The sequence below is a fragment of the Tachysurus vachellii genome, chromosome 4 (assembly GCF_030014155.1).
Source record: "Tachysurus vachellii isolate PV-2020 chromosome 4, HZAU_Pvac_v1, whole genome shotgun sequence".
NCBI classification, from domain to species: domain Eukaryota; kingdom Metazoa; phylum Chordata; class Actinopteri; order Siluriformes; family Bagridae; genus Tachysurus; species Tachysurus vachellii.
The window spans coordinates 1,055,461-1,067,318 of NC_083463.1; the positions used below are offsets into that span (position 1 = coordinate 1,055,461).

At 38.5% G+C, this 11,858-nt stretch overlaps 2 protein-coding genes across 3 annotated transcripts in view; one reads left to right on the top strand and one right to left on the bottom strand.

Moving 5' to 3' along the window:
* LOC132844123 (NLR family CARD domain-containing protein 3-like) overlaps positions 1-4,086 on the bottom strand; it is a 17,052-nt gene extending 12,966 nt beyond the window's left edge. For both annotated transcript variants that reach the window (XM_060867300.1, XM_060867299.1), the window contains exon 1: positions 3,833-4,086. The gene's annotated coding sequence lies outside the window, so the exon portion shown is untranslated. The remainder of the gene's footprint in view (positions 1-3,832) is intronic.
* Positions 3,909-10,930, top strand: LOC132844131 (keratin, type II cytoskeletal 8-like). Its single transcript, XM_060867314.1, has 9 exons — positions 3,909-4,356; positions 6,449-6,657; positions 7,084-7,144; positions 7,237-7,332; positions 7,888-8,052; positions 8,379-8,504; positions 9,561-9,781; positions 10,400-10,443; positions 10,543-10,930. The coding sequence occupies exons 1-9, from the start codon at positions 3,976-3,978 to the stop codon at positions 10,563-10,565; spliced, it is 1,326 nt and encodes a 441-aa protein (XP_060723297.1). The 5' UTR covers positions 3,909-3,975; the 3' UTR covers positions 10,566-10,930.
* The last annotated feature ends 928 nt before the right edge of the window (positions 10,931-11,858 follow it).

The following is an 11,858-nucleotide window of genomic DNA, read 5'->3' on the forward strand; positions in this document are numbered from 1 at the left end:
GATAGAGATGTGTGGCAGAACATCTCAGTCTACTGCAACCTCCAGCAGGGAAAGTAGCAGAAAAGTAATAAAATAGTTTGTATTGTCACATTAGCACTGGGACAACAGTAACAACTGTAACCGCATTGTCTCTTAATTAAAACTATTGCACAACCACACATTTAAATGTAAAGTGAAATTATAAACAGATAATGATGCAGATATCAAACAGTTTAGCAGATAAAATGTTAATGAATAAACTTTTTGAATAAAAGTAGGATGTTTGTGTACTAACAGCTCATTTATAGGGATGTGTATGTCTATGAATGTATGAATTTATTTATTATTTATGTAACATTTCTTATAACATTTTAATACTGATACTGATTAGGGTTGCAAAATTCCAGGTATTTTCAAGACTGGAAACTTTCCATGGGAATTGACAGGAATATATGGGAATTAACGTGAATATATGGGAATTAACGGGAATATATGGGAATAAACTAGGAGTTGCCTATAACAAGGAACTTAAATGTAGTTAAAAAAAATCTTGCAGCATAATTTTGTTTAAAACAATAAGATTTAAATTAAGTTGAATTTGTACCCTGCATTCCTCACTTTCAGGGTAAAGGGCAAAGGGTGGCGGATGCTTTAATTTTACAGCAATCAAAGGGAAGTATGTTTATTACAAGCATAATAATGTTTATTATGCTTTTGTGTTACTCAAAGAAAGAACCAATTAAAGTTCTACTTACAATTAAATTTAAAATTTGTATTACCTTACATGCCTGTCTGCTTATGACCAAACAAAATGTTTATTTATGTTTGTATATGATATAGTTTATATACATTTCCCTATATTTTCAAATAATTCCTGTAAATTCCCATAAATTCCTGTAAAGTTTCTAATTTGGAATATTATCAAAATTCCCCAGATTGAGTTCCCGCGGAAAGTTTCCGGAAATTTACCAGAAACTTTCCGCCCCTTTGCAACCCTAATACCAATACAGATACAATATAAGAACCTTCCAGCAGCTCATCCAACAGGGTGTTCAAATTCTGCTTGGATCGAATGTCTTGGACTTCTGAATGAGCTGAGAAGCTTTGAGTGACAGGAGCTGAGTTAGACTGTGCACCATAAATGGGTTACAATTTTATTTCCATTAAAAATAAATTACAGCTTAATGTTTTAGACATATCCATTCTGATGTCTAAGGTTCTCAGCGTAAACTCCTCCGGTCTTAAGCACATGGACCTGAGGGACAATAAAGTAAAGGATTCTGGAGTGAAGCTAATCTGTGCAGGACTGAATTAGTGCAGAAGACTTTGCTTCTTTCTACCATGAGAAGATTGAGGAAATCTGCAGGACCTTCACTTCTGCCCTGACTGCACTTACATCTCACAGTCTGGATTCTGAAACCTGAACAATGTTTTAAACTCATGGTATCTTAAGTCTGTAACCTAGTGAACCAGAGTTAATGATAGAGACTTAAGCACTTCTGTACGTGGCTCTGGATAACAGCGTCTGCCAAATGCTCTAAATGTAAATGTAGTGAATTGCAGGCTGACTGTAAGTCAGTTGTAAGTATTTCTAAGTGTGTGTGGAATATGTAGATGCAAGTATACTGCTGGATGGTTAGTCGAATGCCATCCAGACAGATTATTCAGCAGCTTATAGAAATCTGGCAAATGTTTCTGTAAAGCTTTATGTGGACTGATTCTAATAGTTATATGATAATCTGGTCATTTTGTCCCGTTGAATGTTTTACAGAGTTCTGCCTTAAGGGGAGGATCAAGTCTTAGTGTACAAACACAGTCACATTCAATATGTGGGTTTCAGGAGAACAATGTGGATGTGACATCATTTCCTGCCTACAACAAACACCAGAATATCTCAGTTTTGGGTGAATGTTGATAAATGTTTAGAACCTTTACATCATTAGTTAGTAGATATTCAAGTCAAGTGAGTACGATCATATAAGTTTAGAATTGATTACAAACTGCTGCTACTTATGTACAAGGCTCTTAATGGTTTAGCTCCCATGTATCTAACTAGTCTTCTAACACGTTACAATCCTTCACGCTCTCTGAGATCACAAAACTCAGGACTTCTGGTAGTTCCCAGAATATCTAAGTCTACTAAAGGTGGTAGAGCGTTTTCTTATTTAGCTCCCAAACTCTGGAATAGTCTTCCTGATAGTGTTCGGGGCTCAGACACACTTTCTCAGTTTAAATGTAGATTAAAAACTCATCTCTTTAGTCAGACGTACACATAATACATCCCATAATATTGTGCACTATTACATTAGACTTGCACATTTTATGAACAGCAGATATGTTAATTCCTCTACACTGCTTCTCTCTTTCTCCCCATCCCGAGACACCCAGACATTGTACCAGCTCCGATCGTCTTCCGTGCCATGAAGATTTTGGACCTCCACTGAGATGAGGGCGACTCTGTGAGGATCCTGAGACATCTACAGATCTACCAGCTCCAGTTAGACTCTGTGATACTAAAGAGGAGATGTGAACTCCATGTGATCTTTTACATCAATACAACATTTATCAGACTGTATATTTATAATCACACCCCCAGTGTCACCCATATGAGGATGAGGTTCCCCTTTGAGTCTGGTTCCTCTCAAGGTTCCTTCCTTTACCATCTAAGGGAGTTTTTCCTCCCCACAGTCACCTGAGTCACCTCAGACTTGTTCATTGGGGATAAATACAAACACATTGTGAACTAAATCTATCTAATATTAATCCTGTATTTTGAATTCTATTAATCTTTATATAAATCTTTATAACCTTCTGTTCTATGTTTCTGTTCTGTAAAGCTGCTTTGAGACAATGTCAATTGTAAAAAGTGCCATACAAATAAACTTGAATTGAACTGAATATTGTTCATGCATTAATGATAGATTATTAAACAGCTTTGAATCCATTTCTTGTGTTATTGGAGGTTGGAAGAACATCTTTAATTGCATTATGGCTTCCTTCCTTAGAGGAGCTGGTGAACTGTTTTTTGCAGTTGTTGCAAATCGCAATATATTTGTGATTATAAAATGAATTGAATACTTGTGGATGTTCTGCTAACCAACATCAGGGTGCTAACAGTTACTCTGCTCTACATACCTGAATACATGAATATCTGTATTTATTTTACAGTGTTTTTTAGGAGCTGCAGTCAAAGTACAATTAATGCAGACATTCCACAGAAATTGTTTTGCATGACTGCCATAGTTACGACCTTTAACAAAATGTGTTAAAGCAATGGACATGGACACATCAGGTGTTATCTTTATATCAGTGTGTGTGGGCTGAGAGTCATCACGTTCCCATATCAATGAATAGCTGAACTGTCCACAGTGCAGTAATTGAGAGTGGGTGGATGAAAAAGGCTAAAGGGGACCATAAAAAATAATATGCAGCCTGGAGATATGATGGTATTCTGTAGTATGCTAAATAATGACAGGTGTGTTAGAAGGGCGTTGACAGAAGGTGTGTGATTAAATGAACTGTAATATCTTTCAGCTATACATGCACATATACTACATAAAGAAAGGGAATAAATACTACTACTACTTATAATAATATCATGTCATATCATGGATATTTAAATGTACTTTAACTGTGCAGTAAATGTTGCCCTTTTGACAATTGCAGTATATTTCTTATAAAAAAAAAAAGGAAGACAGATAAAGAGTGTATAATTATTCCCTGGTGGATTTTATATGTCATTATCTTTTTTTATACATTGGTGTACAATTTGCACTTAATTGTGTACAATGAAATCGATAACAGTCACCTAAGAGTTGAGATAACTGGGGTAGGTGGTTCTGTGATAAGTTACCTTAGAAGTGGTTAATGTGTCACCATCAAATCACCTCGCCTGGTTGTGCTCTCTGTCTCCTATAAAAGTGAGTGAAGTGTGAGACACTGACCATCTCCTCCTCCACTCCATCGATCTTCATTCCTTCCCATTCTAGGTCCAACATGGAGAAGAACCTAAGGACAACATTAGGTAGCTCCTACAGCAGTCGTTCCTACACCGGTCCTGCGACCAGCACCGTGAGGAAGAGCTACTCTGTGCGCAGCTCCTACGGAAGCACCGGAAGTGCAGTTAGAATGGCTGGAGGGCAGCTCATAAACTCAGGAGTGTATGGTGGGAGTATGGATTATATGTATAGAGCAGGAATGGGACTGGGAGGGGGTCGGGGTTATGTCATATGCCCCCCACTGACTGCTGTTACTATCAACAAAAGCCTACTGACTCCAATAAACCTGGAGATTGACCCTCAAATCCAAGCCATCAAAATTGAGGAAAAAGAACAGATCAAGACCCTGAACAACCGATTTGCCTCCTTTATCGATAAAGTAAGACATTTCCCTTTGTTCTTCTGATTTTAGTCTTTTTATATTCTTTTTCTTGCATTCAAACTTCAGTACATTGGATCTTCCCAACTCTAATTTCGTTGAGATGTTAGATAAAAAGAACGTTAAGAACTCTTGCTTAAGAAAAAAGTCATTTCTCACAAAGTATAAAGAGTTGAATTGTAAACATCCTCCAAATGAAAACGGTGGACTTTAAGTTCTAAGTACATACCAGTCACCAGTCTGACATCCCTGCTGTACATATGAAGACACTACATATACTGAACCTATAAGACACTTAGCTAGTATTAGCATGTTTTATCCTGTCAAGATAAATGAGCTTTTTTTATATTTTAGCTAAAATTTAAAAGCTACAATATGTTAAGGTGGAGCTCCATCACTGCAGAAATCAGGGCTGAACTCTGGTATGATGTCAGTTTTTAAATGTAAACTAGGTTTTCATACTGTATGTAAACTGTAAAATGGATCGTTGGTGACATTCACAGTGGGATCTGTGTAATATCCGCTCTTACTATAGATAAGATATAATGTGTCGTAGTCTGCTTCACTTTGCTGCTTGTTAATCTGTTAGCTTTTATCCTGTTATTGCCTCAAACCCTCTACACTTAGACAACCTTCCTAACAGGTTGATGTTTACTGTCAGTCATAAAGTCCAAACCGTATGTCCTTCACCACATCAGTTATCAGCTTCAAAAAACTGACACACCTTCCCTGATATACCTTTAGCCTACAGGTCCACTCCCATTCTCACAAAACATTCATCCTATAAAACAAAGAGTGGCTGAGTGATAAGAGTCTCAATGTTAATGAGTAAGCTGTTTACAAGGATGGAAATATCAAACTCTCTCTTCAGGAATTAATGTATTAAGATGTTAGCAGCAAATCTATTAAGTCTGTTAAGTCCTGAACAATTGATAGGAGTTGTTTGTCCAGAACATCTCACAGACACTCGATCGAGCTGAAATCTGGAGAATTTCAGTCAATACCTTGAACTCTGTCCTGTTCCTTAAATTATTCCTGAAGAATGCTTGCGGTGTGGCAGGGAACATCGTCCTGCTAAAAAAGTGACACACTGCCATTAAGAACATTGTCATGAAGGGGTATACAGTAGATGTAGATGGTCTGCAATAACGTTTAGATAGGCAGTCAAACAACATCTAAATGAACTCAGAGCGTCACCCAGAGCTCCACACTACCTCTAAAGGCTTGCCTTCTTCCCATAGTGCATCCTGATGCCCTCTGGTTCTAAACGACACACACACTCCACTGTCCACACAATAGAAAACAGATTGCAGCCACTTTCGGCAGTGTACAGGTGTCACTCTGACCGCTCTGCAGAAGCCTAGAAGTCTTTACTATCACCACATATATACCTTACAGCACAGTGGAATTCTTTTCTTCACATATCCCAACTTTGGAAATTGGGGTTGGAGTGCAGAGGCAGCTATGATACAGTGCTCCTGCAGCAGAGAGGGTTAAGGGCATTGCTTAATTGCCCAACAGTGGCAGCTTTGGCTTGAACTCAGACTTGAACCCTGACCTTCTGATCAATAACCCAGAGCCTTAACAACTTGAGCCACCACTGCCCCATAGCAGTGCACCACAACTTGAGCACCACTGCACCACTGATCTTTGCTCCACTGTGATGCTATGTGTTTAGATGCCATTCTTCAACAGCCCACATATCCTTTTTGTGTTACAGTAGCTCTTCTGGATAATCTGGGCTTATCAAAGTCACTCAGATCTTCTTTTTAAAATATACATTTTGAGAACTGACTGTTCACTTGGTGCCTAATGTATCCCACAAGTTAACAGTATAGTAATAAATCACATCAGGTAGTAAATTTACTATCAATATAATCAATAATAATCAATAATTAAATAGTATAAGTACATAAATAAATATCCCAAAATATTCTAGTAATATTATTTTATGGTCTTGATATTTAGATATTATTCAAATGGAACATTCTTTAGCACTCGACTGAAATGGTTAGCAAAGCCACCAAAGAAAGGCTCAGAAATCACAATGATAAACCGTTAAACACTCATTCTGTTTGATGCCCCACTGTAGGTGCGTTTTCTGGAGCAGGAAAACAAACGGTTGGAGACTAAATGGAATGTTCTACAAGAACAGACCATCTCCAGCTCTAGTATCAATGGCATGTTTGAGAACCACATTGCTAAACTGCGCAGACACTTGGATGGCCTGGACAATGAAAAACGACACCTGGATAGTGAACTGAATAACATGAAGATTCTGGTGGAGGACTTCAAGAAAAAGTATGAAAGCATGTTATAAAAAAGTCAATACCACATTCATGAATACTCTTAAAACCTTATAGTGATGTTTAGTTCATCCGTATCTGGCAACCCACACAACAATCTCCCATTCAGAAAAGTTTACAAAACCCAACCATCAAAAAAAACCCTTTAAGTGACTAATATTTTTCCCAAAGTGTGTATGGATGACGTGTGTTTTAAAGGGTCACACAGAGGCTTTTTGGTTAATGTTTTGGGGGACATTAAAAAACCCACATACTCCATTAAAGCTATGGAACCATTTTAGCTCAAATTAACAGCACCTACCTGATAAATGTAACTATTTTAGATCTGAGATCTGTTCCTATTGCATTAGAAGGGAACTCTGGCAGAAATAGTACAGTGTATAGATAAATATTTTACAATAACAGTGTGTGTGTCTTACAGGTATGAAGAGGAGATCAACAAACGGACCGACTCTGAGAACACCTTTGTGCTCTTAAAAAAGGTGAGCTACATCATTTATTTTCAATCAGTGTGAAGAAATGAGAAGAATAGACCCTGACCAGAGAGTGTGGTTCTGTATGGTGTACTTTTCAGGATGCTGATCAGGCTTACATGAATACCGTGGAGCTGGAGACGTCACTGAACAGCCTTAATGATGAGATCCAGTTCCTAACTCTGATCTATGAGCAGGTGCACGCAAACTTCTTCCTCACTCACTCACTCATCTTCTATCGCTTATCCGAACTACCTCGGGTCACGGGGAGCCTGTGCCTATCTCAGGCGTCATCGGGCATCAAGGCAGGATACACCCTGGACGGAGTGCCAACCCATCACAGGGCACACACACACTCTCATTCACTCACACAATCACACACTACGAACAATTTTCCAGAGATGCCAATCAACCTACCATGCATGTTTTTGGACCGGGGGAGGAAACCCGAGGCACGGGGAGAACATGCAAACTCCCCACCACAAGGCGGAGGTGGGACTCGAACCCCCAACCCTGGAGGTGTGAGGCGAACGTGCTAACCACTAAGCCACCGTGACGTGACCCCCCCCCCCCCCCACGTGCAAATTAACATACACTTGTGATCTGCAGCTGCACTACTGTCAGTGCTGCTATTAAAGAACTGTTCAACAGCTTCTGACCAATCACAATCCAGAATTCAACAGAACAGTAGTGTAAAGGTTCTTTAAAAAAACACAACACTTTATACTGTTAAACCTTGAGTCTGTTCACAGGAGCTGAAGGAGCTGAAATCTATGATTGGAGAAACATCAGTGGTTGTGGAGATGGATAACAGAAGGGACCTGGACATGGACGCTATTGTAGCTGAAGTGCGAGCACAATATGAAGAAATCGCCAATCGCAATCGTGCTGAGGCCGAGAGCTGGTACAAGCAGAAGGTGGGAAAGCTCTGATGCCGTCTTGTCCAAACCTCACTGCCAGAGCTGAGACTGTACTTTGGACTTTTAAGTATACTTTGTTTTGTATTTTCACTTGTGATTAACTTTATAACAGTAAAATATGATAAAGAGAAAATGTAGAGTATTGCGTCAATAAATTACAGTTGAATGAACGTCTTAGCTTTAATGAATTAAAGTACTTTTAATTAAAGTTAAACGTTATCACGTATCTTGTACACAATTCCAGTGTCTCAATGTGTATTAAAAAAAAGTATATATCGTATTCATTCATTAAAATTTGTACAAACTATATTTGTGTGTGTTAGTATGAAGATCTGCAAGTTACGGTCACGCAATATGGAGAAAACCTGAGAACAACTAAAGGTGAAATCAGTGAATATAACCGCAAAATCCAGCGGCTGCATTCCGAGCTTGATGCCGTCAAGGGAACGGTAAGGGCCGCCTTTTCCCCGTAGACCTCTGCAGCTGTGAATAATGTCTGTGACACTGCTGTCTGCTTTAAAATATAAAAAAGCATTTGCCATTTTACTTGAAGTTTTAGGTGTTAGAATGTCATTAAGCAATTACATCTAGTACCATAGTCTTTTTCAAGGAAAAGGATGTTACAGCGGGGGACATGGAGGACTGGTTAAAGGCACAGTTGCCTCATACCTCTGGGGTTGGGGCTTGATTCATTTTTAGCAGCATCCAAAACACATATCGTCGCTGTCGGGCGGAAACCTCGTATGTCCAAATTTGGTCAATTTCATATTTTTCCACATATCGATGCTATTGGTCAGTCCCCACGTGGGTCTGTTATTTTTACAAGTTATTAACCAATCTAAAGTCTTGAAAATAGCTTGAGCGCAAATCTCATAACTCCATTGGACACTTCAACTGTCCACCTCTTCCTCACTCCGTGGGAGAGCTTCACGGTATATTTCTCCTCAAGAAGAGTCGCAACGAATCAACACGTCTTCTGAGGTAAATGTCTTCAAAACACTGGGCTCAAAGAAAAAAAAATCTTGACCCCCACTAGTTCTGGTGCTCGTCTGAGGACAGGAATTTAGCGCAAGACAATCCACTGCAACGCGGACTAAACCCTGTGCACTGCAGATAAGGTACGGCGTTTTTTTAATGTCCTGAAATATAACGGTTTTGGAGATACGAGGATTCCGTCTGACAGCGACGATATGTTTAACTGTTGTCAGATATATACTTGTTTATTGTTAGCTAAGTCAAACATACACTGATAGATTTTGTCAAGAACTTCTACAAAACCAGAAAAGGAAGAAGCGTCTTTGTAACAAGAACATGGAGCTGTTGCACAAGCACCAGCTGAAATGTTACTAAGATGATATGAGGTAAGGAAGCCGGGCTTTCAGGGGTTGATTAATATCGGAAACTTCACAGCATCTACACCGGTGTCAGTCATTGCAGGTTGGTATGATTGACCCAGCTACTGTTTTTATACAAGAATATATGTTTTTCTTTCCACATGGTTGCAGCGTACTAATCAGGGGCTTCAGATCAAAGAGGCTGAGGAACGAGGTGAAGTAGCGGTGAAGGAGGCGAGACTCCGTGTACATGAGCTTGAGGAGGCTCTTCAGAGAGCTAAACATGATATGACCCGACAAGTGCGCGAGTACCAGTCACTCATGAACATCAAACTGGCCCTGGATATTGAGATCGCCACCTACAGGAAACTACTGGAGGGAGAGGAAAGCAGGTAGGATGGAGCATGTGGCCTTCACGCCGGGTTCCAAGTGTTCTGTTTAATCAGCACTTTCTCAATATTACTGGAGATCACTTTTGCACAAATGGATATAATCAACATTATTTTTGTAGTACTAATTCCTCAAGCACACAGGATTATTATTCAGAAAACACAGCACTGATCATTTTATTCCCTTCTACTTACATTAGCATATCGTTTTAGCATGCCGCTGGATACACACTGGGGGGTGGAGTTATATGAAAAAGTGACAGTGACGTGTGACCACTCCTCACACGTCACACGACTGGATTCCTCAGACCAGTCCAATGGTGCAATGAATTTCCATTTACTGAATGATTCATAAAAATGGAAGACAAACTAATAATCATCGATTTATCCTGTCACATACTGTATACCTTTACATTAAATGACTATAAAGACATTTCAATAGAAATAAAGCTTGAAAGGACGTTTTCACTAGTTGCAAAGCTCAGGACAGGTGAACTGTACACGCTCACAAGGGACACACTACAAAGTGACATGAGCGATGTTAGTGTGACTGAAGGGTTAATCATTACTTTAAATCTTCAGTCTTGTTGGTTATAAAACAATAAACTATTTTCCCCACAGATTGGTTCGTGGAGTTCAGTCTGTCACCATCTCCAGACAGAACTGTGAGTGCCATTGTGTATTTCTCTCTAATCCTTTCTGTGCTGTTTAAACTTTATATTATTGTAATATTAAAATCACTTTCACATCGTGTCTGTCTGCAGCTTATCAGACTCAACGGCTGTAAAGCGGCATCGTCACGTCCCCCACCACGCCGTACTGTTACGACTGTCATTCACACCATTTAGACCAATAAAGTCCTGGTCTGAAGGCAAGACAGCGGCTCCACAAGGCTGAGAAGAAGAACTCGAGACCCTATGAAATGATTTTATTCAACATAAAGTATTTGCCATGTGTTAAATCCCCACATCGTGCAGCACACCCACGAGTTGTAATGAAGGCGTTCAGTATGGTAAATCCACACATCTCACCTCTGTGTTCAGGTTTAATAATATTTCATCTGAATTTTGGATTGTACATTAAATGTCTTCTTCTTGTTTCCCACTAAACAACCATGAAACATGTGATAATAAATAATAATGATCCAGTGCATCTTCTAACGCATTTGTTTTTTGTTTTTGGAAAGTGTGTAAAATCTGGGTGAGCTGATACGTTTAAGACCTTTGACCTTTACTAAAGCAGCGATACTTTAGAAGACTCAAATGGACTTCTGAATAATTTTAGACATCAGTTAAAGCACATGTTGTGTTGATCTAAATATACTATTCAGGCTGTGATGAAACCATCCACAGAACCATCCACCTGTGGGGTGTGTGTCTATATGACCACTGTGACACATTAATATTAAAGATAAAACAATAACATATGAGGTTTCCAATGCCTCAGATTTGTAGTTAAATGTAGCTATTGTTTAGATATTATAACGAAAGAGTTGGTTCTTTAAATCGGTTCTTTGCGTCGTATCATCGAGATAAACGTCAGATTCAGAATCAGAGTCGATTCACAAATCCGAAGAGACATTTTGATGATTGAACAAATACAAAAAAATCATTTGGATTTCAGGAAATATTATTGAAATTGGTAGATTTCTGAGAGAATTTATAAAAGTAGCTTTTTAGCTTTTGTGAAATCAGGAAATGGCAGAAATATTTATATTCAAGTAATTTAACAAATAACTAGTTGTTTTATTTTTATTGAGGCTAGTTAGCGATGTGTTAATGTGTCTAGCTAAAACTGGCTAAATGGTATTTGTTCAAATATATAAAACGACTCATCTATATATATATAAAATTAATTTTGCAGGTATTTTTATTCAAAAAGTAGCAATAATGATATTTTTACCTCATCTCTTTGTGATAAAAATTGGGATTCGATTCAGAGATCTGAAGAGTCGGTTTGATAAATGAACAACTAGAAATAACGTTCAGAAGTTAAATAAAGTGAGAAATCAAACTGTACATCAATATGGAATTGAACAGAATATAATTCACTTATGTTGCAACTGTAAATCGATTGATTA